The sequence below is a fragment of the Acinonyx jubatus genome, chromosome C1 (assembly GCF_027475565.1).
Source record: "Acinonyx jubatus isolate Ajub_Pintada_27869175 chromosome C1, VMU_Ajub_asm_v1.0, whole genome shotgun sequence".
In the NCBI taxonomy this organism is placed as follows: Eukaryota; Metazoa; Chordata; class Mammalia; order Carnivora; family Felidae; genus Acinonyx; species Acinonyx jubatus.
Genome location: NC_069381.1, coordinates 103,755,857 through 103,782,449, shown reverse-complemented (window position 1 = coordinate 103,782,449; position 26,593 = coordinate 103,755,857). Strand labels below are relative to the sequence as shown.

The 26,593-nt window shown below is 38.2% G+C and overlaps 1 protein-coding gene and 1 pseudogene across 4 annotated transcripts in view; one reads left to right on the top strand and one right to left on the bottom strand.

The window, feature by feature from the left end:
* The window catches only part of ARNT (aryl hydrocarbon receptor nuclear translocator), a 75,375-nt gene extending 48,924 nt beyond the window's left edge, over window positions 1-26,451 (top strand). For 2 of the 4 annotated variants that reach the window (XM_053214761.1, XM_053214764.1), the window contains 16 exons: window positions 653-866; window positions 2,011-2,113; window positions 3,798-3,863; window positions 4,278-4,363; window positions 6,199-6,269; window positions 11,346-11,486; window positions 14,063-14,137; window positions 17,435-17,586; window positions 20,101-20,211; window positions 20,416-20,488; window positions 20,631-20,754; window positions 20,931-21,033; window positions 21,416-21,563; window positions 22,781-22,943; window positions 23,542-23,708; window positions 24,421-26,451. In XM_053214761.1, coding sequence (XP_053070736.1) covers window positions 653-866; window positions 2,011-2,113; window positions 3,798-3,863; window positions 4,278-4,363; window positions 6,199-6,269; window positions 11,346-11,486; window positions 14,063-14,137; window positions 17,435-17,586; window positions 20,101-20,211; window positions 20,416-20,488; window positions 20,631-20,754; window positions 20,931-21,033; window positions 21,416-21,563; window positions 22,781-22,943; window positions 23,542-23,708; window positions 24,421-24,510 — 1,887 coding nt within the window. In that variant the 3' untranslated portion in view covers window positions 24,511-26,451. The remainder of the gene's footprint in view (window positions 1-652; window positions 867-2,010; window positions 2,114-3,797; window positions 3,864-4,277; window positions 4,364-6,198; window positions 6,270-11,345; window positions 11,487-14,062; window positions 14,138-17,434; window positions 17,587-20,100; window positions 20,212-20,415; window positions 20,489-20,630; window positions 20,755-20,930; window positions 21,034-21,415; window positions 21,564-22,780; window positions 22,944-23,541; window positions 23,709-24,420) is intronic. The other 2 variants (XM_053214763.1, XM_053214762.1) reach the window with 2 other exon arrangements.
* On the bottom strand, window positions 14,500-15,578 carry LOC106979926 (40S ribosomal protein S3a-like; annotated as a pseudogene).
* Window positions 26,452-26,593: the final 142 nt, after the last annotated feature.

Genomic DNA, 26,593 nt, shown 5'->3' with positions numbered 1-26,593 from the left:
GATAGAGTGGACAATGTTAACAGATTCTGCAGAAGACATCAGGTAACATGATAAAGACCCAGGAAAGAGGACTTGAATTGGCAGTTAGGACATTGATAACCTGCTGGAAGCAACATGAACGGTTTAGAGTGAAGATTGTAGTGTGATTGAGAAATAATTGAAAGATAAGAGAATAGAGCCAGTGAATATAACATTTTTCTTAACATAAACGTGGCACTGAAAAGGAGATCATTTGGGCAAAGTTGAGGAAAAATTTGCATGGAATTGAGAAAACTTGATCATGTTTATAGATCTGAGGGGAAAGAGAGTGAAAATGAACATATTTGTAGAGCAAGATCGTAAAAAGAGACCAAAGGGGGTGAAATCAAGAACTCAGTTACTGTTAGTGGTGAGCTTTCTTACTCCCCATCTTAAGTCCTGAGATTGAGGAGGAGGTGGATACTGACACAGAGAGGATGAAGAAATAATTGATAAGGAAAAGCTGTCGTGAAGGCACTTACACTTAGGTTGCAAAGCTGTGACTATGGATCAGGCAGGAGCCAGCAATTGCTTCTGGAGAGAGAAATCAATCCTGTACTATCTTATTCTTTCCATGAATAATACTTGGCTTTTAAGAGTTCAGTATTAACTTGTATTTCTCTTCTTTGAACAGGAACTCAAACATTTGATCTTGGAGGCAGCAGATGGCTTTCTGTTTATTGTCTCATGTGAGACAGGTCGGGTGGTTTATGTCTCTGACTCAGTGACCCCTGTTTTGAACCAGCCTCAGTCTGAATGGTTTGGTAGCACACTCTATGATCAGGTGCATCCAGATGACGTGGACAAACTTCGTGAGCAGCTTTCCACTTCGGAAAATGCCCTGACAGGTGTGAATTATGTGGATGGAAAAAGAATGGGAAGTCCTTTTTTTTTCTGAAACAGAAGAGGTGTTTTAGCTCAATGTTCGTTGAATCTGGCAAGGCTTCTAGAATTTTCTCCTTTAATGAATATGGTCAGTTTTTTCTATCTACATGGAGATAATCTAATTTGTAGCTTATCTTTAGAAAATGTTTCTTTAATGATAGGGCACATATAGAAGTTTAATTTTAATGTAAATAAAACAGTAAGTAAAAACCAAATCTAATAAACTTTTTTTTTTCATTCTAAAAGAATTAATTGCTTCATGTTTTTGTCTTAATTTATATGGGTAATTACCTGGTATTTTTTTCTACCTGTTTGTGCCTCTCTTTGGCTTTATACTGGGTTCTATGATAATAGATTTTTATTTTAGAGATGTTATCCGTATAAGTTTTTACTTTTTTCTTTTTTTTTTTTTTTGGTTGTATTTGTACTATTTTTCTGTTTTTTTCCCTCCCCCACTCCCCCACAACCCCATTTTAATGCTGTTCAGTCCTTTTGCCAGAGTTTGGCTATAGGAAACACAAGTGCTCCTTAAGCAACTCAGGAAAAAAAATTAAAGTGGAAGCAGATCAAAACTGGTATTTAAAATACAAGAAAGCCTACTATGGTTAAATTAATGTTGTTTTAGTTTTCCCTTCTTTTAGGTTTTTATGGATTTTATTTTTCTAGTTCTTTTCCCCAAAAGTTGCCATTTGTTTCTAGTTTCTCTGGAAACAGATATGTGTTTCTATAGCATATGAAAATATGTTTTTAAACAATGACATTCCCTCAGTGTGCATGTGTACATGCTTGTGTACGTGCATGTGTACATGCATGTGTATAAGCTTTTCCTTATGTTCTTGTTAACCTTTCGCTTACCAACAATACTTTCCACTCCTACTTTCCTTCCTTGCACAAGGTTATATCTCCAGTGGTGGCTTTGAACTTAAGTATAAGATTCATTGATGGGAATTGAGCTATTTTAGACTTGAAAAAAATCCATCCCCTCCTTGTTATAAGCAAGGAGATTGGAGGGAATGATTAGGATGCTTACCTTTGCCTCCAGTGTCTCTCCGGCTTTCCCCCTCGTACAAGAACACACTCCATACTGCTCTTCATTTCTTTTTTCAGGGCGTATCCTTGATCTGAAGACTGGAACAGTGAAAAAGGAAGGCCAGCAGTCTTCCATGAGGATGTGTATGGGCTCAAGGAGATCATTTATTTGCCGTATGAGGTAAGTGTCAGGCTGTGGACTGTGATTTGACACAGGAATAGTAGCAGAGGGTTTGATTTCTGGTTAGAGGAGTTAAACTTTTAAATCCAAGCTCTAGTTGGATTAAATTTAAGTGTTACCACATGGGTTGTAACAGAATAAAGTGTTTGATAAGGAAACTAAATTTTAATGAACTCCTCCTGTGCCAGACATTATGCTAGGAAGTTTATTGCTATAGTCTCATTTCCCACATCTGTCCTTCAGAGTCGAATTCATGGTACCTATTTTGTTGTTAAAAAGAAAAAAAAGGACTCAAAAAATTAACTTCCCAGAATTACATAGATAATGCCTGATATAGGATTTTATTTTATTTTATTTTTATTTATTTTTTTAAATGTTTACTTATTTTTGAGAGAGAAAGAGAGAGGGAGGCAGAGAACCCAAAGCAGACTCAGCACTGTCAGCACAGAGCCTGATGTGTGGCTCGAACTCACGAACTGTGACATCATGACCTGTGCTGAACTCAGACATTTAACCGATTGGGCCACCCAGGCACCCCAGGATTTTATTTTAACCCACAGTAATTGGATTCCAAAACCTATATGTTTTCCCCAGTACATCACAAGACAACATCCATGTACTCATGTCATTGCTGCATTTTTCTTTTTTTCATAAAATGTTGATACTTAATTATGTCTTTCTGTTAGTATTTAGTGTTTATAAATTATACATTTTAGTATTGTGAAGAAAGTATGGTGGTACATTCTACACAGGTAGAAAAGATCTCTCTTAAAATTACAAAATAAATTCAGGTTGTATAATAGAAATTTACTAATTTATACCATCTACTAAGGATGCTTATTAGAAATGATGAGTAGGATATTAAGAAAGGTTTCCTGAGAGATTTACAGAATTGAATATTATGTGGCTTAATGGTTTAGAATAACTTCTGGAACTAGATTACTGGATTTCCCACTTAGTATCTTCTGGGACCTTGAGCAGATTACAGGACTACTTTGTGTTGTGATTTCGTCTAATGGAATTATATTAATATCAACCTCATAAAGTTATTTTGAGGATGAGATGAATAAATATATGTAAAGATGCTTAGAATAGTGCGTGGTACATATTAAACTCTGTATAAGTTTTACCTATTATTATTTTAAAGAAACGAGAGAAGGAAAGTGGAGAGGGTGGGAGAGAATGTCCCAGTACGTGGACATGGCCTACATAGAGACATAGGCAGAAGCAAGAGAAATAATAAGGATATGTAGCAAATAGATTGGGATGTGGTATAGAACAGGAGTCTGCAAACCACAACTCTTTATTTGCAAATAAAGCCATATAGGAACATAGCATGTGCATTTGTTTATGTATTGTCTGTGGCTGTTTTCATGCCCTAATGGCAGAGTTGACTAGTTGCAACAGATTTTATGGTCCACAAAAGCTGAAATATTTACCATCTGGTCCTTTACACAAAAAGTATTCTGGCCCCAGTGTAGAGAATTTCTGCATTTGAAGAGTATGTGGAACATTTTGAACTTCAGATTCTGGGCTCAGTTATAAGTTTTAGAAATACCAAACCTGGTTCATTTATCCTTCTGTGTTTCATTGTATCCAGAGCCTGTTATCTGGCTGTTAACGGATGAAAAGTTCTTTAATAGCACAGCGTAATTGCTTTTAATGTCTCCGTTCCTTGAAACAGGTGTGGCAATAGCTCTGTGGACCCCGTCTCCATGAATAGACTGAGCTTTGTGAGGAACAGATGCAGGTGAGATCCTAAACAACGAAGAACCAAAGGGATGGCCAAATTCCTGTAGAGATCATCACTTTTTAAACTATCTTACTGTGTGTAGTACTTCCTTCAGCAGCCCTTACCTTCATCCCTCACTTCCCAGTTACTTAATTTTCTGGCAATATTTTCCTGACCTTCTGCAGCGTCTTTTGCTCATCTTGTTTTAAAGAAGTGGCCCTACCACTTTACCAACTTACTTTCTGCTGTAATACCTTTTGGTTGCTTTACTTTGGCAAGGCTCAGAAATATGGTGGTCACTTTGGGGTGGAAGAGGCCAAAAAGTGACCACTTTTCTAAACATCCAAGAACCTAAAGTTAAAGGTACTAAACCAGCGTTGCCTTTTAAATGTTACTGGGTAGTTTTTCTCCTCACACATGTACTTCTTCTAGGAACGGACTTGGCTCTGTGAAGGATGGGGAACCTCATTTTGTGGTGGTCCACTGCACAGGCTATATCAAGGCCTGGCCCCCAGCAGGTAGGGAAGTTGGATTTCTTCCGTGGTGCAGCAGGATTGTCACAGAGTCTGAGAAAGTTAGCTCTAGCATTTGTCATGTACCTGGTACATGATATGTACTGGTATAAACTATAAGAAAACACGAAAGAAAAAGCAGATAGACTTCTGCTCCTCCTTTATAGTCCAGTTGGGGAGATGGATTACTCAGACTGGAAAATGACTCAATGTTGGCTGTGTCACAGAATGCAATTTTAAATGTGCAGATTCATAATAATATATACTGAATACCTATTTTCTAAGTATTTGTGTGCAAAGAAGCAGTTGGCATTGAATGTAGTTAATTTGAGAAAGCTACATAAAGTAGGAGCACGACTTTGAGGGAAAAGAGGGAAATGGCTTGATTGTAGTAATTTACAAATGGGATATTCTCTGTAAAGGCTTTAAATCAGGATGTGAGCAGAGTAGCTTTACTAGAACTGGAAGTCAAACAGGGAATATGAGAAGGGTGGTTGGGGTGCAGGGGTCAGCCTTTTAAACTGGTTTGTCAGAATTTCCAGATCTTAGCCACTTTATTACTTCCCTGCTGGATGGGTATGATTGGGAAGTGGGATTGTAGAGAGAGGGAAACTAAGAGAAAAGGGAGGCAAGTTGGTATATTGGGGTAAGAAATTGAACTTTGTATTTGGAAAAACCTGAGTTTGATTCTGGCATTGTTACTTATTAATGGTATAACTTAGGGTAAGTTGCTTGACTTTATAAAAAGAACCCCTCAGATTTCTTACCTATGATTTGGAGATTATAACTCCAAACTCAAAATAACTCATGCAGAGTTATTTTGAGGATTAAATTTAATGTAAGAAAATCACTCATCCCAGTGCCTGGCATATAGTACGCATTCAATAAATGGCAGTTAAATGCAATTAAGAAAAATTTAGTTGTTTTTTTTTTAATTTAATTTAATTTTATTTATTTATTTATTTATTTTTTCAACGTTTATTTATTTTTGGGACAGAGAGAGACAGAGCATGAACGGGGGAGGGGCAGAGAGAGAGGGAGACACAGAATCGGAAACAGGCTCCAGGCTCTGAGCCATCAGCCCAGAGCCCGACGTGGGGCTCGAACTCCCGGATTGCGAGATCGTGACCTGGCTGAAGTCGGACGCTTAACCGACTGCGCCACCCAGGCGCCCCGAAAAATTTAGTTTTAAGTGTAGTGACATTTGAACTTTTTAATTTATATATCGTGTAAACCATACTTTTGCAGTATGCATGGTCTTTCATTCTTCTGTATTGCTCTCAAAGAAATACTATTTTTCTTGGTAAAAAAAAAAAAAGATACATATGCAAAGACTAAAGAGAATGCAGTCTTCTTCCTTTTCCACACAAAATATTGAAACATTGGCTTCTCTCTTTTCCAAAGGACATAAATAACTGTTGGTGTTTGGTTTCATTTCATTTTTGGTTGTTTGCTTACTTTAAAAGACACAGGTTGGGCAAGACATCTGTTATCTGCTTATCATTATGGTCACAGAATGAATGACTGTCTTCATATATGTTTGGCTTGGCCAGCATGGTTTTTAAGAATACTTAGGGTGGGACTTGTACTCTGCAATTTATTACAATTAATATGGGTAAAATACATGAATTATTATATGTAAAAATACTTAAAATAGTACCTGGCATATGTGGTAAGTTCTGTGCAATTGTTGTCTTACTGTTATTCTAATCATTCAGCACTCTCTATTGTGTTATACTTAGTCTCTTCATACCTACATGTATTTTAAATCTTTCTATCTGTATTGAAGGCAATTGAGTTTGAAATCCCTGTTAAACCTTTTTAACTTCACCTTCCTGAAGGTGTCTCCCTCCCAGATGATGATCCAGAGGCTGGCCAGGGGAGCAAATTTTGCCTAGTGGCCATTGGCAGACTACAGGCAAGTATGAATTTCCACACCTATATCATCTTTTTTTTTCCTTTTTTCCTTCTTTCTTTATTTTTCAGTTTTCTTTGAGTATTTGTTTTTTAACTTTTAATCCCAATACAGTTAACATATGGTATTATATTAATTTACTAGTGTATTAGTTATGTTAGGTGTATAGCAGAGTGATTCAGTAATTCTATACATTACTCAGTGCTCATCATAAGAATATTCTTGGGGGGATGGGAATGGGTTAAATAGGTGATGGGTACTGAGGAAGACACTTGTGATGAGTACCGGGTGTTATGTGTGTGATAAATCACTACCTTTCTACACCTGAAACTTAATTACACTGGATGTTAACTAACGAATTTAAATAGACACTTGGAAAGAAAATAGTGTTTTCTTAATCTTCTTCACCTTTTTCACCTATCCCCTGACCCAGAGTTTGTTCTCTGTAGTTAAGAATCTTATTTTTTGTTTGTCTTTTTTATCTTTGTTTTGTTTTTTAAGTCCACATATATGTGAAATCATATGGTATTTGTCTTTCTCTGACTTATTTCACTTAGAATTATGCTCTCTAGATCCATCCATGTTGTAAATGGGAAGATTCCATTCTTTCTTACGGCTGAGTAATATTCCATTACGTGGGTGTGGGTGTGTACACGTACATATATATATGTATATATATACACACCCACACACACACACACACATATCATCTTTATCCATTCACCTATCGATGGAGACTTGGGCTGCTGCCATAATTTGGCTATTATAAATAATGCTGCAGTAAACATAGTGCACGTATATTTTCAGATTAGTGTTTTTATATCCTTTGCATAAATGCCCGGTAGTGGAATTACTGGATCATATGGTAGTTCTCTTTTTAATTTTTTGAGGAACCTCCGTACTGTTTTTCACAGTGGCTGCACCAGTTTTGCATTCCCGCCAACACTGCACAGGAGTTCCTTTTTCTCTTCATCCTGGCCAACAGTTGTTTCTTGTGTTTTTGATTTTTAGCCATTCTGACAGATATGAGGTAGTATCTCATTGTGGTTTTGATTTCCATTTCCCTGATGATTAGTGGTGTTGAGCATCTTTTCATGGGTCTGTTGGCCATCAGTATGTCTTCTTTGGAGAAATGTCTGTTCATGTCTTCTCCCATTTTTTGGTTAGATTATTTGGGTGGGGTTTTTTTGTTTTTTTTGTTTTTTGGTGTTGGGTTGTATAAGTACTTTATATATTTTAGATACGAACTCTTTATCGGATATGTCATTTGCAAATAGCTTTTCCCATTCAGTAGGTTGTCTTTTAGTTTTTTTGGTTGTTTTCTTTGCTGTGCAGAAGCTTTTTTATTTTGATGTAGTCCCAGTAGTTTATTTTTGCTTTTGTTTCCTCTGCCTCAGGAGCCATATCTAAAAAAAATGTTGCTGTGGCCAATGTCAAAGAAATTATTTCCTGTGCTCTCTTCTAGGATTTAAAAAGAATGTGTATTCTACTGTTATAGGATGGAGCATTCTGAATATATTTGTTAGATCCATCTGGTCCAATGTGTCATTCAAAGCCACTGTTTGCTTGTTGATTTTCTGTTTGGATGATCTATCCATTCAAGACAGTAGCATGTTAAAGTCCTTTGCTGTTACTGTATTACTACAGATTACTTCTTTTATATAATATATTAGCTGCTTTATATATTGGGTGCTTCCAATATGTTGAGTGCATAAATACTTACAATTGTTCAGTCTTCTTGTTGGTTTATTCCTTTTGTGATTATATAGTGTCTTTCTTTGTCTCTTGTTATAGTCTTTGTTTTAAAATCTATTTTGTCCAATATAAATATTGCTACCCTATTTCTTTTCACTTCCATTTGCATGAGAGATAAATGCTTTTCCCTTCACTTTCAGTCTTCATATGTCTTTAGGTCACAAATGAGTCTCTAATAGGCAGCATATAGATGGGTCTTGTTTTTTATATATTGTCACACTGTGTCTTTTGATTGGAGCATTTAGTCCATTTACATTGAAGGTAATTCTTGGAGTGCCTGGCTGGCTCAGTCGGTGGTGGAGCATCTGACTCTTGATCTCAGAGTTGTGAGTTCAAGCCTCATGTTGGGGGTGAAGCCTGTGCTTTGTTTCTTCTCTTGCTCTCTCCTCTAATGATGGTTTGTTGGCTTTATTTAATGATATACTTGGATTCCTTTATTTTTTGCATATCTATTACTGGTTTAATTTGTGGTCACCATTAGGTTTGTGTATAACATCTTTTGCATATAGTAGCTTATATTAAGTTAATGGTCACTTAAGTTTGAACCCATTCTTTATTATACTTTACATTCTTCTATTTTGTGAATCCCTGGACTGATATTTATAAACCTACTTAATTTTACTGCTTTTGTGTTTCCTACTTTTTTTACTCCTCCTTACTGTCTTAAAGAGCCCCCTTTAACATTTCTTGTAAGGTTGGCTTAGTGGTCATGATTTCTGTAACTTTTGTTGGTCTGGGAAACTTTATCTGTCCTTCAATTGTGAATGATAGCCTTGTTGGATAGAGTATTCTTGGTGGCAGGGTTTTTTCTTTTCAATACTTTGAATATATCATGCTGCTCCCTTCTGGTGTACAAAGTTTCTTTTGAAAAATCTACTGATTATGTTATGGTTTTCCTTTATATGTAACTGTTATCCTTTTCTTTTTTTCTTCTTGCTGCTTTAAAATTTTTTTTTTCTACTTTTTGCCAATTATTGTATGTCTTGGTGTGAACCTCCCTAGGTTGATTTTATTGGGGAATCTCTGTGCCTTCTGGATCTGGATTCCTATTTCCTTTCCCAGAAATTTGGAAGTTTTCAGCTATTATTTATTCAAATAAATTTTCTGCCCCTTTTTCTCTCCCTTCTCCTTCTGGGATCCCTATAATGTGAATGTTCTTAAGCTTGCTGGCATGACTGAGTTCCCTAAGGCCATTTTCATTTTTTATTTATTTATGTTTTCCCTCTTTCCTGTTCAGCTTGATTGCTTCCCATTATTCTATCCTCCAGGTTACTGATTCATTTTTCTGCTTCCTCTAGTCTACTATTTATTCCATCTAGTGTATTTTTAATTTCAGTTATGGAGTTCTTCATCTCTGATTGTTTCTTTTTTATGTTTCCTGTCTTTTTGTTAAGGGTCTCACTGAGGTACTCCACTCTTTTCTCAAGTCCAGTGAGTATCTTTATGTCCATTACTTTAAATTCTCTATCAGGCATATTACTTTATCTCTGTTTTGTTTAGGTCTCTTGCTGTGATTTTGTCCTGTTATTTCATTTGGAACATATTCCTCTGTCTGTTTCTATGTATTAGGAAAGGCAGCTACATCTCCTGCTCTTGAAAGTAGTGGCCTTATGAAAAAGGGGTTCTGTAGTGCCCTGCAGTGCAGTGTCCCTGTTCCCCAGAACCTGACACTTTAGGGGTGTCTCCTGTGTGTGCCCCGCTATTGTGGCTGGGCTGCTTTTGCTTCGGTCCAGTCGTCTGCAATGGCTCTTTGTCCATTGTGGGCAGGTTTGGTCCCTGTGTTGTTAGTAGGCTAGTCTGGGGCCACCGTGGCCTTAAGTTGAGTCTGACCAGACATTTGCCAGAGATAAATAGCACTCAGCCACGGGAGGATGCATGAGCAGAGTGCGAGGTGTTCACAAGGTTTGCAGGGTTCTGCTATGGGAGGAAACCTGGAGCTGCAGCCTGGCTGGAGGGGGTGTGCCTGGGTGGGGCACACTGTTCGTAAGTGAAGTAATGAGTGTTGGTACCCCACTGCTCCTGCAGGTGTCTGCTTGTGCTGGGGGGTGGAGGAAGGTAACGGCACCAGCAAGCTCCATTGTTCCTGGAGAAGTTTTCAGATGATCCCTGCCCCTCCAGCACATCCTCTGAAGTTAGTAAACAAATCTCCTTCCTGTATACCTCAGGTGTTTTTCATAGTGCTGCTTCCATGCTGTATCTCCCTGGGACTGTTTGTTGTGCTGTTTCTTTAAGAGCAGGGACTTAGTTTCCTCTTGCCCTCCCAGCTTTCCCTTGAGATTGCTGATTTTTAGTGTTCCAGGTTTTAAGCCCTGCTATTTGTAAGAATTCTTGAAATTCCACCCCTCTGGTTTTCAAAGCCAAATGTTATGGGGATTTGTCTTCCCCATAGGGGCTCTGCTGTGTGAGAGTATGTTTCTCTCCCTCCTGCTGACAGTCACACAGGTCCGCTTAGTGGGTCTGTTTAGCTCCTAATTGCATCTCTACCCTTCCTACCCTCTTAAGTGTGGCCTCTTCTCTACGTAGCTGTGGAGAGTTTGTTCTGCCAGCCTTTGGGTCATTTTCTGGATTATTTACACTGATGTGGCTTTTATCTAGTTGTATCCATGGGACAAGGTGAGTTTAGGGTCCTCCTGCTCCACCATCTTCCCTGGAAGTCCTATATCATCCCTATTCAGTGAGAAGAAATCTCCTCAGGACTTGTTCATGTTATTTTTATTTTACTCTCTGAATATAAATGAAGAATTATATAAAACTCTAGATATTTGGAAAAATATGGCATTCATAGTTTGCTTCTCTTAGATTTAGAAGAATCTGAAAAGGATGAGAAGAGGAGGGAGATCTTTTCCCTTTATCTTTCATACTTTGACCTTTACAAGTGCTGAATTTTCTATTTCCAACTAATTTCTTCTGCTTCTATCAGGAGAAGAGAGATCTTTTCATTTTGTCATTACATGACTAGAGAAGTGGAAGTATTTTGATTCTTCCCATAAAGTTAGATAAGTTTCTTGGTTACCGGAGACTATAATTTTCCAATCTGAATAATGAACACAGCACAGCCAAGCTGAATGACAGTAGGTGAATTTTGGTTGAATGAATTCTTATCTTTTTTACAGAGTTGGTAAAGAGTACAGATGTGGGGGTGAAGCTAGGCCTCTTGGTCTCTCTAATTGTGATTGTAATTTTTTCCTTTCTGAGTGAGATGTGAAAGCACAGAAATTCCTTAAACTGTGATCCTCGTGTTTATGTATATGATCACGAGGACATGGGAAACGCATCTATAAAGAATGGAATCGTTTTATCTTGTTTTTATCTCTTTACTTTCAGGTAACCAGTTCTCCCAACTGTACAGACATGAGTAACGTTTGTCAACCAACAGAGTTCATCTCTCGGCACAACATTGAGGGGATCTTCACTTTTGTGGATCACCGCTGTGTGGCTACTGTTGGCTATCAACCACAGGTGAGGAGGTACAGCTGTTACACCACTAATACTTAAACCTGTTTACCTTGGCTTTGTTTAGATTATTCAGTCATGTAATTCCAGAATAGCCAAAACATGTTAGCCGCAGGTCAGAAAAAAAGAGATGATCCTATTCTATCAGTAGCTAAGTTTATTCTCCGCTTCCTGCCAGTGTTATTCATCTAACCTAGAAAAATACATCTTGTGAAACCAGGTTGGGACAGCAGGCATGAATGTGTATTTATTTTTTCTTGTTGATATTAATATAGATAATAATAATGCAAAAGTGTCATTTTAATTTTTATAATGGTATGACCATTGTTAGGTAATTTTTGTAGTCACCTAGGTACATAGTAACCCACAAAATATGCAGATTTGGCACCAGTTATGATTTTATTGAAAATTTTTTATTAAAATTTTTTTTAATATCCATTTATTTTTGAGAGAGAGGGACAGTGTGAACAGGGAAGGGACAGAGAGACAGGGAGACAGAGAATCTGAAGCAGGCTCCAGGCTCTGAGCTGTCCGCACAGAGCCTGATGCAGGGCTCAAACTCATGAACTGTGAGATCAGGACTCAAGCTGAAGTCAGACACCTAACCGACTGAGCCATCCAGGTGCTCCTTTATTGAGATTTCTCATTCAACAGACTAGGAAGCTATACCCAGAGTTGAGAAATAAGTCATTATACAAACTTTCAAAGCCATATGACCAGGAGGGACTTCCGATTATGGTTCTGTGAAGAAGTTGGTAAAGAAGAGGTCTTGGAAAAAAAGAACGAAGTTGGAATCACTACCTGATTCATCATCTGTCACATAGTTGTCATCAAGGTAGTGTGGGAGCAATGTAAAGATAGGTATATAGATCAATAGAACCAGAGTAGAGTGTCTTTTCACATTTATGGTCAGATGATTTTCCAAAAAGATGCCAACAATTAAGCAGGGAAAAGAAGTCTTTCTAACAGATGGTGATGGAAAAGTTGGATATCCACCCACCTCAAAAGGATGTAAACTCTTACCCACACCATGCACAAAGATCAACTCAAAGACGTAAATGCATGAGAGCTAAAGTTATAAAACTTCTAGAAGAATATAGGAGAATATCTTTGTGATCTTAAGTTAGGCAAAGATTTCTTATAAAAGAATTGGTATCCAGAATATATAAAAGAACTCTCAGAACTCATTAAGATAAACAGCCAGTAAAAAAGGGGCACAAGATTTGAATAGACATTTCACCAAAGAAGCAATAGGAATGGCATATAAAAAGATGTTCATCATGGGGCACCTGGCTGCTCAGTCAGGGGAGCATGCAACTGTTGATCTCAGGGTTGTAAGTTTGAGCTCCATGTTGGGTATAGCAATTACTTAAAAAGAAAATCTTAAAAAACAAAAACAAACAAACAAAAAACCAAGATGCTCATCATCATTAGTCAATAGGAAGGTACAAATTAAAACCACAGTGAGATACCACTATATGTCCAATATTATCAAAAAGTGGGGCACCTGGGTGGCTCAGTCAGTTGAGCATCTGACTCTTGATTTCAGTTCAGGTCACGATCTCACACTTAGTGAGATTGAGCCTCACATTGGGCTCTGCGCCAACAGTGCGGAGCCTGCTTGGGATTCTCTCTCACCCTCTCCCTTTGTACCTCCCCCACACGCATGTGCAAATACTCATGCTCTTTCAAAATAAACATTTTTTTTAAAAAGTGTTGTGAGAATGTGGGGAAATTGAAACCATCACATGTTGTTGGTAGACATGTACGATGGCATAGTCACTTTGGAAAAACGTTTTGGAAAAATGGAAAAACAGTTTCATAAAAAATTAAATGTGACTTACTCTACAATGTAGCAGTTGCACTCATAAGTATTTACTTAAGAGAAATGAAACATATGTGCCCATAAAGAAAGATTTTTATTCACAGTTGTATTTCATAATAGCCCCAAAGTGGGAAAACTCAAGGATACACAAACTGTGATACCTTCATGTTAGAATACTGCTGAGCAATAAGAAGGAATATACTTTTGATACATGCAACAACATACATGAACTCCAAAAATCTTAAGTTAATTGTAAGAAGCTAGACACAAAAAACTACATATTATATAATTCCATTTGTATGAAATTTCTAGAAAAGGCAGCACTAAAATAGCAGATCACTCACTGGTTGGCTAGGAGATTGGGAGCGGGTGTTGACTACGAACAGGCACAAGGGAACTTTTGGGGGCAGTGGACATATTCTAAAACTGGATTGTGCTAATAATGGTAGTTGCACAACAGTATAAATATGTTAGAGACCATCAAATTGTAGATTTAGAATGAGTGAATTATATGTTGTACATTAGACCTCAAATCTATAAAAATGCAGTTAAAGTAAATGATGTTCTGAAAAAGAAAAATGTTCTAGAGGCCATTTGCTTAGCAGATTCTGTATTTTGGTTTTGTTTGTTTGTTTTTCCTCCTCACTTGTAATCCTGGGATAAAGACAGGAGAAATAAAATCCAAGTCCTTTGCTGATGGGCCATGAAGTTAGATGATCATAAAAGTGTCCATCTTACTCTTCTTTTCCATTTTTAGGAACTCTTAGGAAAGAATATTGTGGAATTCTGTCATCCTGAAGACCAACAGCTTCTAAGAGACAGCTTCCAACAGGTAACTTTCTCCCCTGGTTTGGATCTGACTAATATTTTTATTTAATATTTGTTATCATATTAATTCCTCAAATATTTATTGACCACTGACGGAGTACTGTGACAGGCACCACCATAATCTTATGTTTGGTACATAGCCTGTATTTTTAAGGAACAGAAAAGAGAAAAGGACTGGTATTTTGAAACTATGGATAATGGCCATATTTTGGCTTTGGCTACTCACTGTCTTATATCTAGCTAGCTGTATCCAAAAGACTCTTTAAAGTATTTAAAATACTTTAGTCCTCACCGAACTGTGGATGCTAGTAGAAATATTCATTTCTTAGTTGTTTTATAGATAAGTAAGAGTCAATGGCTTTTTTTTTAAACATCACAAGTAAGATTTTTTGTCACCATTAAATGTCTGAATTTTAAACAGATTTTGTAGATATTCTCATATCCACCAGCTCGTCCCACTTTAGTACCAGTCTTATCCCCAGTGGCTTTTCCAAAACTAATTCCTTAACCATAAAGCTCCATGAGCGTTTCCAATTCAAACTTGGGCTTCTTCAGCATTTTTACCTAACAGTTAAAAACATCATGAAGTGGATAAATAGATTGGCAAGCCTTTTCTATGTCTTTTCTGATGCTATCTGCAATCAGTTATTTACCATTTCTTTGAAGTCATTTGTCTGCACCTCTCAGGTTATGATTTCTGCCATCTTTTCCTGAATTTGGCGGACCTGTCGGTGCTGAGCATAAGAGGTCTTCTGATTAATCTGATTTATGTGTTTTTTAGTGAAACCAACACAAAATAGACTAAGAAAATAGCCATCAGTAGTCTTAACATGAACATGAGCTTCAATCATTGTCTGCCATTTTTTGACCATGGAACACATTTTCTCATGGGTAAGATCTATGCCATAGAAATTAGGCAGTTTTTGCCCTGAACATCCTCAGTAATTAGCTTGAATTTTATAAATGCAACTTTATCATTCATGGCAGATCAGCAGGGCTCACTTCAAAAACATGACCCTTGAGGCCATCAGATGAGATTTTGATTCCTTGATTTCTCATGACTAGTGTTTTTCCAGTATTTCTTATATCCAGTGCCTTCACATCATACCAGTCTTTCTTAGAAAATGGATCAACCACTTTCTTCTTGGCTGCCTTTTTGCCCTTTTATAAAGCGTCTGTTCTTGCCAGCCTGCATGGCACTGCTAAGGGAGCCAAAAGGCAAGAGTTAACTCTTAGTTGTAAGCTGACTCAATTGTTATTTTCAGGCGCTAGATTCTGAAAATATCTGGTGAATTTAATTTTAGTACAGATTTGGCTTTAGGAAGCATTCTTAGATTAGACTAATTTCCCTCTTTAAGCCTCAGTAGTGTCCTTAGGAATACAATAGGTATAAGAACAGTACTTAAATTCAGAGGATTGTTGGGAATATTAAATAAGGCAATGCATTTAAAGCACATAGTCCAACTTTTTTTTTTTTTTTTTTTTAACATTTATACATTTTGAGAGACAGAGACAGAGCGTTAGCAGGGGAGGGGGCAGAGAGAGAGGGAGACACAGAATCTGAAGTAGGCTCCAGGCTCTGAGCTGTCAGCACAGAGCCCGACATGGGACTCAAACTCACAAACTGTGAGATCATGACCTGAGCCGAAGTCGGATGCCCAACCGACTGAGCCACCAAGGTGCCCCATGTATAACCCAACTTCTATAGAAAATCAGAAGATGGCAGTGAAATGTCTGTCTCCTGAGTCCTCAGCATTACCAGTTCCTTGTACTCCGCTGCAGCTCACAGAAAAATCACATTTCGTATATGTGTAGGCTCAGAAAAACCATTCTGAAAACCATTCTGACTTCTGTTGAATCCATTCAAAACTAAGGACATGGACCTTTAGTGTGAGAAGATATTGTACAGTATATTTTAAATCCTTGAATTCTGAATTCTTGACACTTTTGGCCATAGACTATTATTTTCTCTCTTGTGGAAAATGTTTATTCCAAAACAGCTTTAATGACTCATTACACACTGTATAATCTCAAAGTTATTATTCTGACATTAGTTGCTACTGTGACTTTAGAGTACCTAGATAAAAAGGTGCTTTTTAATGTGTGGTCTCCAGCTGCTTACTTGGTTGCTGATTTCCTGATATTGCTATTTAAGTCCAGTTGAATTTATATTTATTTTTCAGTAATAAATTTAGTTATTTCCAATGAAGCTTGTTTTCCTTTTTTTCTCTTCCATTTCAGTTACTGTAGTAACCAAGTGTTTTACACTTGATTTGTACAAGGGGTGTGTGTGTGTGTGTGTGTGTTTAAAATGTGCCATTTTATTACTAAGTGAAGTACTTTCCATTTTCTGCTGTAATTATTTCTCAGTCAGCTTGTAACATCACCAGTTATTTCCACACTGTTTGCAGCTTAAATACAAATGTTACCACCTTTTCTTAAAAAATATATACATAAAGTAGGTATTGTGAAGCATTGGGCTTATATCTCATTGGAATAGATATATACTGCAATAAGCAGGTTTTCAAAGCCAGTACTTAGTTGTGTATAGATGTCATATTCATTCTGTATATATTACAGAGTAAGCACATGTAAGAGTTAAAGGCTGCTTAGTATTATTAAAATGCAGTAACTCATATTTCTTTTTTATCATGTTGTTAATGTTCTAAACAAAAAAAATAGAAAAGCACAGAGCCCAGTGCTCAATGTATAGTAAGTACAAAATAACTGTTAGCTGCAAATATTATTTTTTTATTGTTAGGGAGGGAGAGTCAAAGGTAATTTTTTCCCATGATTACTTTCTTTTAAAAAACAAAAGCAAAGCAAAACTAAAGCCAATTTAGTTTTAATAGAAATCTCCATGGATGCTGTGAAAACAGAAGTCCTCAGGTTTGGAGTGGGAAGAACCTAGGATTGAGGAGCAACATGTAAGCTATTTCAGTGTCAAACTACAAATTTCTAGTATAGACTTGTAAAGCTAGATCAGCATATCTTTATGGGACTTTCCAAGGGAAGTGGGGAAACAGTCTTTACTCTCCTGGAAAAAATTGTTTCTTTTGTTTGACTTTGACTAAAGTGGTCAGATAGCTACTTAGGACTCTAGGAAGAAAATAAATATACCTCTCATTATTTAGCACTAAGTTTTCACTGTGCATATTGTTTTATCTGTAACATTGAAAGAGACTGGTATATTTCAAGGACAGTGACACAAGAATCTTAGGTTTGTAGAAATGGGAAATTAAAAAAAAATTCTAAAGAAAATTTTTTGTGGGTTTCACTGATAGCATGAAAACTTTTTCAGGTGGTGAAGTTAAAAGGCCAGGTGCTGTCTGTCATGTTCCGGTTCCGGTCTAAGAACCGGGAATGGCTCTGGATGAGAACCAGCTCCTTTACTTTCCAGAACCCTTACTCAGATGAAATTGAGTACATCATCTGTACCAACACCAATGTGAAGTATGTACCATAAAGGCCTTTACCAATATTGGGTATTTCTCCTGGGCCAAATCTGCTTAGCCTTACCAAGCTGTCTCCTCCATTTCTACTTTTGTGGTAGTAAACACCATTAGTTTGAAGTTCCTCATCTTTAGCTTACTATAGAATTTAGAGTAATTCATCCAGGTAGAATAAGATTTTAACAAACAGTAGCTTAAAAGAGTAGGTTCTAAGATGTGAAGGGTTTGTATTTCAACTTTGTTTCATCCCCTTCTAGAAAGGATATTGTTTTGTTTTTTTAATTTTTTAAAAACATTTATTTATTTTTGAGAGACAGGGAGAAACAGAGCATAAGCGGGGGAGGGCAGAGAAAGAGGGAGACACCGAAACTGAAGCTAGCTCCAGGCTCTGAGCTGTTAGCACAGAGCCTGACGGAGGGCTAGAACTCACAAACTGCAGGATCCTGACCTGAGCCGGAGTCGGATGCTTAACCGACTGAGCCACCCAGGTGCCCCCAGAAAACATATTGTTTTCTACACCGGTTTATTGCTCTATTCTGGTAGGATTTTCCTCTAGAGCAGGTGTCTCTAAACTTTTTTTGTAAAAGGACAGATAATAATTATTTTAGCTTTGTGAGGCATATGGTCTCTATTGCAGTTACTAACCCCTGCTATTGTAGCATGAAAAGAGTCCTAAACAAATGAAATGAACAAAGATAGCTATGTTCCAACAGACTTTGATTTACAAAAACAGACAATGGACTGGATTTGGCTCATGGACTGTCGCTGAGAGCAGAGCTATCTATGTCCACTTTTGTTAGTTTCTGTTCCTCATTCCTTTCTTTTTGAGTTTTTCTTCCTCAACTTTGTAAAAACCAGTTTTATTGAGTTATAGATTGCATGTACCATATAGTTCACCCATTTAAAGTGTATAATTTTTTTAGTATGTCACAGGGTTGTACAGCTATTACTACAATCTAATTTCAGTACATGCTCATTCCCCCTAAAAGAAATTCTGTACTCATTAACAGTCATCCTCCCCACTCCCAAGCCCTTATGACAACTAATCTACTCTCTGTCTCTATAGATTTGTCTATTCTAGGCGTTTCATATGCATGGAATCATATAATACATGATTCTTTATGACTGGCCTCTTAACGCTTAGTATAATGTTTTAAGGGTCCTCTCTTGTAGTATTTATCTGTACTTCATTTTTTTTTTATTGCCAAATAATATTCCTTTATATGGGGATACATTTTGTTTATCCATTCATTAGTTGATGGTCATTGGGTTATTTCTACTTTTTGGCTATTTGGAACATGGCTATGAACATTTATGTACCAGTCTTTATGTGGATGTTTTTGTTCTCTTGGGTGTATACCTAAGAGTAGAACTGCTGGGTTACTTGGTAACTCTGTGTTTAATTTTTTGAGGAATTGCCAAACTGTTTTCCAAAGCTTCAGTACCCTTTTACATTTCCATCAGCAATTTAATGAGGATTCCAGTTTCTCCACATTCTTACTATCTTTTTTATTATAAGTGGATGTCAGTTGTCAGGTTACTACTTTTCCACTTAGTCTAGCTATATAGAATTGCCCTTGAGCTTAGCTCTTGAAGATATGCTTAGAAATAATTATCAAATACCTTGTGACAATGCTGAGTCTGTGTTCTTCTAATTTTAGGTCTTTTAATATTCTTTTCTAATTAGTATAACAGAGTGGATTGAGTTAGAAATTTCTATTTACTCAGGACTCGGATATATGGTCATGTTCACTGTAATTTTCTTTCTGTTTTTGCATCTTTATATTACAGAACAACCGTTGTTTTGTGTCTCCATTTTGTTTAAATTTAGAAAATTTTCAGTCCTTTTAAGAACTTGTTTCTGGAAATAATAGTGTTCCTCATTTTTACATACTGTTTTCCCCACCACTATTTATTTTAATTAATTCTTAATATTTTTAAAATAAATATTTTTACATAAAATTTAGAAAGTATGGAAAACTTATAAAGAGAGGGGAAATTTTTCTCACTATCCAAAAAGACTCTTTGTGGTATGTATGTATGTATGTATGTATGTATTTATTTATTTATTTATTTAGTAGACTCTGTGCCCACTGTGGGGCTTGAGCTCCTAGCTCTGAGATGGAGTCTCATGCTTTACTGACTTAGCTAGCCAGGCATCCCCCAAAAGAGCCTTTGTTGATGTTTGTGTATGTATTGTCAGTTTTTTTACTTATGCTTTTTAAAAACACGGTGTACGGATATACACATGTATACCAACTAGGTATTGTATACCTAGAAGGAGTTCAAACCCAAACAGGATAAACCATTGTGCCATGGGACACAGTTTTTATTTGTACCTTGTTGTCCATGGTATAAAGTATTTGCTGAATCTGAAGTCACAGGTTATTTAAAGGATTAGACTTCTAAGTGGAATTTATTAGTTATTGCCTCACCTATAAGTAAATGTATATAGCTTAAACAGTGCCTGACCCTTTTATTCCCCTCTGTTCTGTCTGCTCTCCCATTTTCCCAGGAACTCCAGCCAGGAACCAAGGCCTACACTGTCCAACACAATCCAGAGACCACAGCTAGGTCCCACAGCTAATTTACCCTTGGAGATGGGCTCAGGGCAGTTGGCATCCAGGTGAGAAATGGTGGAAGAATTCTTTATTGATGAGCCTGGGTAGTGGGTATCTGCAGTCCCATTTGTTTGTTTGTTTGTTTGTTTGCTTTCAGGGACTTACCTGAAATTCTCTGCTGGCCAGGGGAGATTTTTTTCCCCAGATTTATTAAAAAAAAAAAAAAAAAAAAAAAATCTTTCTCTTCTTCCTGGCCTTTAAACATATAGGCAGCAGCAACAGCAAACAGAATTGGATGTGGTATCAGGAAGAGATGGACTGGCTGGCTACAATCATTCCCAGGTAAGTGTGTCTTTTTTTGAAGAGGCATGAGCATTTCCTTAGGAAATGTCCCCTAGTGCCAGTTAGAGTGTATGTGTATGTTAGGGTTATTGAATTGTCATGTTACATTTTTCATGGTTGTTTTTATCATCGTATCCCACAGGTTTCTGTTCAGCCTGTAACAACCACAGGGCCAGAACACAGTAAGCCCCTTGAGAAGTCAGATAGTCTGTTTGCCCAGGATAGAGATCCAAGATTTTCAGAAATCTATTCTAACATCAATGCAGGTATGTTTCTTCCTCATTCTCCTCTTAAATTCTCATTTAGATCACTTACTGATGTGCCTACTACTGCCCAACATCTTTCTACTTAATCATAATACCTCATGAGTAAATAGGAACTTGCTGGACTAATGTACTACAGCCCCTTGACTGGCCCTCCCCCTGCTCCTTTTGGTCCACAGATCAGAGTAAAGGCATCTCCTCCAGCACTGTCCCTGCTACCCAACAGCTATTCTCACAGGGCAACACATTCCCTCCTACCCCCCGGCCGGCAGAGAATTTCAGGTGAGCCCTTTATGTATGTGCTGCTTTAGGGGGCAACTGAGGCATTCAGTTGCTGAATCCAAGTTTTGTTCTTCCCTAGCTTTCTCTGGTTATTTCAGACAAAGCAGTGGAACTTGTAGGGCTTAAGACAAGGCAAGCTGGCTTTTCTTCCCCCTATTTCTTTGCACCTGTCCTGTTGCTATGTTATAGGTTCCATCTCTCTGTGTCCAGATCAGTGTGTGACTGTCAGTTTTCTCATCTTTTCAAATTCTGTTATTAAGAATTCCTTAATCCCAGAGAAGTCAAGGGGATCTAGGGATAGTACTAGATTGTCCTGTGATACCTAGATTTTGTGGTAAACCCATCCTTTCAATCTTTTACTGCACTATGTGTTCATTCCTAGAAATAGTGGTCTGGCCTCTCCTGTAACCATCGTCCAGCCATCAGCTTCTGCAGGGCAGATGTTGGCCCAGATTTCCCGCCACTCCAACCCACCCCAAGGAGCAGCCCCAACTTGGACCCCTAGCACCCGCCCAGGCTTCTCTGCCCAGGTAAAGTGTCTGTCTGTCCCCTATGTACTAGTTTTTGTTTATTTGTTTGGGCTTTTTTCCATATGTAAAATTATTGTCATCTGTCTTAGAAATCTTCTTCCCAGCCCCTACCTTCCAATTTTTCTTTTTGTGGGGAGTAGCTAAATAATTAAAATAATAGATAATCCCCAAATATCAGAGTTTGTGGTTTTCACATATTCACTTTAAATCAGAATTGCTCATATAGAAGAACATGTTAAACAGGTTTCATTTACATATTTGTTTTGGAATCAATTCTGAGTTTCCATTTTGGTTAGTACTACAAAGTACAGGAGCAAAGGAGAAAACTACTAATTTACACGCAATGATGTCTATTTACCAAAAAAATGTGTTGAAAAACCTTATATAACATATATATGTTAAGATTAAAGCTACTGCTGTTTCATATATTCATGTATGCTTACATAGCACAGTAATTTTTTAAGTTTATTATTTTGAGAGAGCACATGCATGCCAGTGGGGGAGGGGCAGAGAGAGAGAGAGAGAGGATCCCAAGCAGGCTCCACACTGTCAGCGGAGAGCCTGACATGGGTCTCAAACTCATGAACTGCAAGATCGTGACCTGAGCCGAAATCAGAGTTGGATGCTTAACCAACTGAGCCACCCAGGCACCCCAACACAGTAATATTTTAAATAAAAAATCCCCAACCAAAAAGCATACTACAAAATTATTGTATGAAGTATGATCTCAAATGCATAAAAAAGTGTGTAAGCAAATAATTGGAAAAAATTGTCACAACTCTGAATGTATAGTTTATTAGTCCCATAGTTCTTTGTGGTTTTTGTTGTTGTTGTTGTTTTTGTTTTGTACTTTGTCATAGGAGATTGGCATTAATTGGAAGAAATATAGAGTGACTCTTAAATACAGAGAACAAACTGAAGGTTCTGGAGGGGCTGTGGGTGGGGGGATGGCCTAAATGGGTAAGGGGCATTAAGGAAGACAGTTGTTGGGATGGGCACTGGGTGTTGTACCTAGGGGATGAATCACTGGAATATACTCCTGAAAACATTATTGAACTCTATGCTAACTAACTTGGGTGTAAATTATAGATACATACATACATAAGAAGAAGTATAGAGTAAAAAATAAATGATGAGCTTGGCTCAGAAGAAATCCAGTGATTGACAGAGGGTTGACTCATAGGAATGGCATGAACAATAATGTTTCTCTCTTTCAGCAGGTGGCTACTCAGGCTACAGCCAAGACTCGTTCTTCCCAGTTTGGTGTGGGCAGCTTTCAGACTCCGTCCTCCTTCAGCCCCATGTCCCTCCCTGGTGCTTCAACTGCGTCACCTGGTGCTGCTGCCTACCCTAGTCTCACCAATCGTGGATCCAACTTCGGTGAGTTCAGATTAGAAAGGAGGGCGGGGGTGCCTGGGCGGCTCAGTTGGTTAAGCATTTGACTCTTGATTTCCGCTCAGATCATGATCTCACTGTTGTGAGATGATGCCGCGTGGGGCTCTGTGCTGGGCACAGAGCCTGCTTGGGATTCTCTCTCTCTCCCTCTCTCTCTGCCTCCCCCACTTGCACACTCTCCCTGTCTCTCTCTCTCTCAAAACAACAGTAACAACAATAATAACAAAGACAGGAAGGTAACAGGAAAATCACACTACTAAAGAGAAAGAATTTGGTGGTTCAAAGTTTCTTGTGTCCTGGATGCACTGACCTCATTATGGGGAAATCAGGTGACGGTCCATTTGGAATTTAAAATATACCCCCATGAAAAAGACTTTATCGTGTATTAAAAAGTTCGTAAGTTATTATACATTAAATAATATGCAAATTTAATCTAAATGATCAAAAGACTCTTGGGAAAGGCTACCCAGAGAAGAAAAATTAATCTGGGGCTGGGTTTAAAATAAAAGAGGCATTGATAGTTTCTCCTCTCCAGTGGAATTAGTAGCTTAAAGTTGTTTGTCCTTCTTTGCTGTATTTCTAGCTCCTGAGACTGGACAGACTACAGGACAATTCCAGACACGGACAGCAGAGGGTGTAAGTGTCTGGCCACAGTGGCAGGGCCAGCAGCCTCATCATCGCTCGAGTTCTAGCGAGCAACATGTTCAACAACCATCAGCACAGCAACCTGGCCAGCCTGAGGTCTTCCAGGTGAGAGGGTGAAAAGACTTCAGAAAGTTAGAAACTGGAAGAGAAACAGAGAGCAGAGACAGAGAAGGAAGCATGGATTGAGGTGTTTGGGAGTACCTAGGAGAAAACAGAGTGGGGACGTGTAGAGGTAAATGTCATTAACTGGTACTTACTGTGTGATGCACATCGTTAGTGATGCGAAGATGTTTAAGGAAGTCATTTTAGCCATTCCAGGAGAGCCACATCCCCACTGCACAGTAGCTTGAGTGTAAACATACTGATTATAGCTCTAAAGACCCATTTACCTAAGTCATGAGGGGACTGCAAGAGCAATTGGAGTAATCTTGGGACAAAGGAAGAGGTGTTTAAGACAGAGGTTGAAAGAGGCAAAGCAGGTTTTGGTGGAAAACAAATAGGATCAGAGATACTCCATATATGTGCATAGGGGGTTATGTGAAATGTGGCAAGCAGATTTTTCTCCTTTTGAAAATATGGGAGGACTAGAAAAGAAGGAAAATGTGGAACTGTAGGAAGAAGCCAGAGAAGGGACTAGGAAACAAAGTTGTCATAAAGGAGTCTGAGAGTTGCTGGGAGTAGGGAAGGCTCAGGGCGTTCAGCCCCACAGACACTGTGGGGCCAGGGGCATTGCTTTAGGAGAATGTTGGGAAGAAGCTCAGTACATGTAAGGGATTATTAAGGTGTGTGACCCAGACTTGTTTTTTTCTCTTATTAGGAGATGCTGTCCATGCTGGGAGACCAGAGCAACAGCTACAACAACGAAGAATTTCCTGACCTAACTATGTTTCCCTCCTTTTCAGAATAGAACTATTGGGGTGAGGATAAGGGGTGGGGGAGGAAAGTCACAGTTTGTTTTTAAAAAGCAAATCTTTCTGTAAAGAGAATAAAAGTCCCTCTCCCTTCCCTTCCCTCACCCCTAATGTGTGCCCCTTCCCCTTCTGGCCTTTCCTTGCCTTCCTGCCTCTGAGAAGAAATGGGGGAATCGTAAAGGCTTTGGGGATCTTTGAAAAACTGAGGCTGGGTGAAGTTAAGAATGCCTTTCCTTACACCTCCTGACCAGAGATTTATGCAGAAATGATTTGTGCTAGGGTCAATAGGCAGGTTAGAGAACCTGACATCCATTCATCCACTATTTGCCTTGGATACTGTGGCTTGTTTTTGGAAAGAAATTCTGAATAAGGTTAGGGGGAGGAGAAATGTCCTCATATCTGAGGACCATGAAACATGGTAGGTTACATATTACCTGTATGGCTTTAGGAAGTGAGCATTGGCTCTTTCTGCTGCCTGGTGAGTGAGGAAGTGAGAGAGGGAGAAGGAAAGAGTGTGTGTGGGGGGGGGGGGGGCATGTGCGCGCACGCACGCGTATGCGTGTGCGCACACGTGTGTACGCGGTACGTGTGTGCACATGTGTGTTTCTGTGTCTGTTTCTCCCTATTAGGGAGTTATGCAAAATTTGTGTCAGATTTTATCTTTGTTTTTCCATGTAATTTTCAAAGAGTCCTAAGGAGTTAATCTTCTAGGTATTTTCCACTTAGTATTGCAGCCAAAGAGTATTTAAATAAATGTCTTTGCTGCACTTACATCTATGCCCAGCCAATATGCAACTGTAAGCAGATATATAAAGTCTTTTGATGTGGTTGGTCTCTCATTGAACACATTTAGTAGTAAAGCTGGGTCATTCCCGCTTTTGGTGCTCTCACCTTATAGAGTAGATCTGGAAACATTACAGATGTTTAGGGTGGGAAGATAACCCCCTTTTAAAAGCCCCATACTTGGCCATACTTGCTGCATTTTTCTGTCAGAATCACATATGATGTGTGTTCTGTAGAGGTTATTTCTGCATGGAAACTCAACTTCTTGGATTAGCAGTCCCAGGGAAATCTTCACTGCTGGAGTTTAAACCAAATACCATGTCTTGCAAAGTAGCCTCCTTCATCCCGTTCCCAGTTCAGTCTGACTAGAAACTGAGACTTGGGTCTGTTTTGGACCTATAGTTCTTCCTCTTTGCTCCCTCCAATCTTAAGATTGGATTTTGCTATGATACAAGAGTATGAATCCATGTGATAGATGGGGCCTGGACTCCCATTCTAACAGGGTCACAGAGTTAACTATAGCCATATAAATGCAGATACAGGTTACTACTCTCTCTGTACCTTCCTCAGGTAACAGTCATGTGTATCAGCCCCCTTTTTTTTTTTTTATTGGCTCAGGCCAGTATCTTAAGTGCAAGACTGAATTAATAAGGAGAAGACATATTAAACGTAGCCATAGGAGACTGAGGGGCATAGATGGCCTTAGAGAGGCTGAGAGAACATCATTACTGGGTTTCTCTCCCTTTTGTCTCCAGTCTGGTGCCAGGTAGTGGAGTTGAAAAGGAGACAGTTTATTTTTTTATTCTATGTGCACACATACCGTATACATATATATTTATATCACAGTTTAACAAGCCAAAAAGTTGAGTTTCCAATGGAATCCTTGTTTTTAATAATTGTTTTTAAATGTGATCAGGACTATAATATTGTACAGTTATTATAGGGCTTTTGGGGAAGGAGAGGGGAGGGAGAAGATGCTCTGGGGGTTTTGTTTCTGCTTTTCCTTCAGGGTTTTATTTTTGATTGTTTTTTTTCTTTTTTTTTTTCCTTGTTGGCCATTTCTGTACTGCTGGCATCTGTGCTGAGCTTTACAGTGGCAAAAATAATGACATGTAGCAAAGATTTTAAAACAAAATATTTTTTCCTTTTGTAAACGTTCTTGTGTTGTGTGATCTTGATTGCGGCTTTATTATTCTTTTCCAGCTTGTGAACAACAAATACCCACCCACAACTAGTTGAATCCATAGCTTGAGCTCCAAATATGCAAACATAAAGCACAGTGTATCTATAATTTCA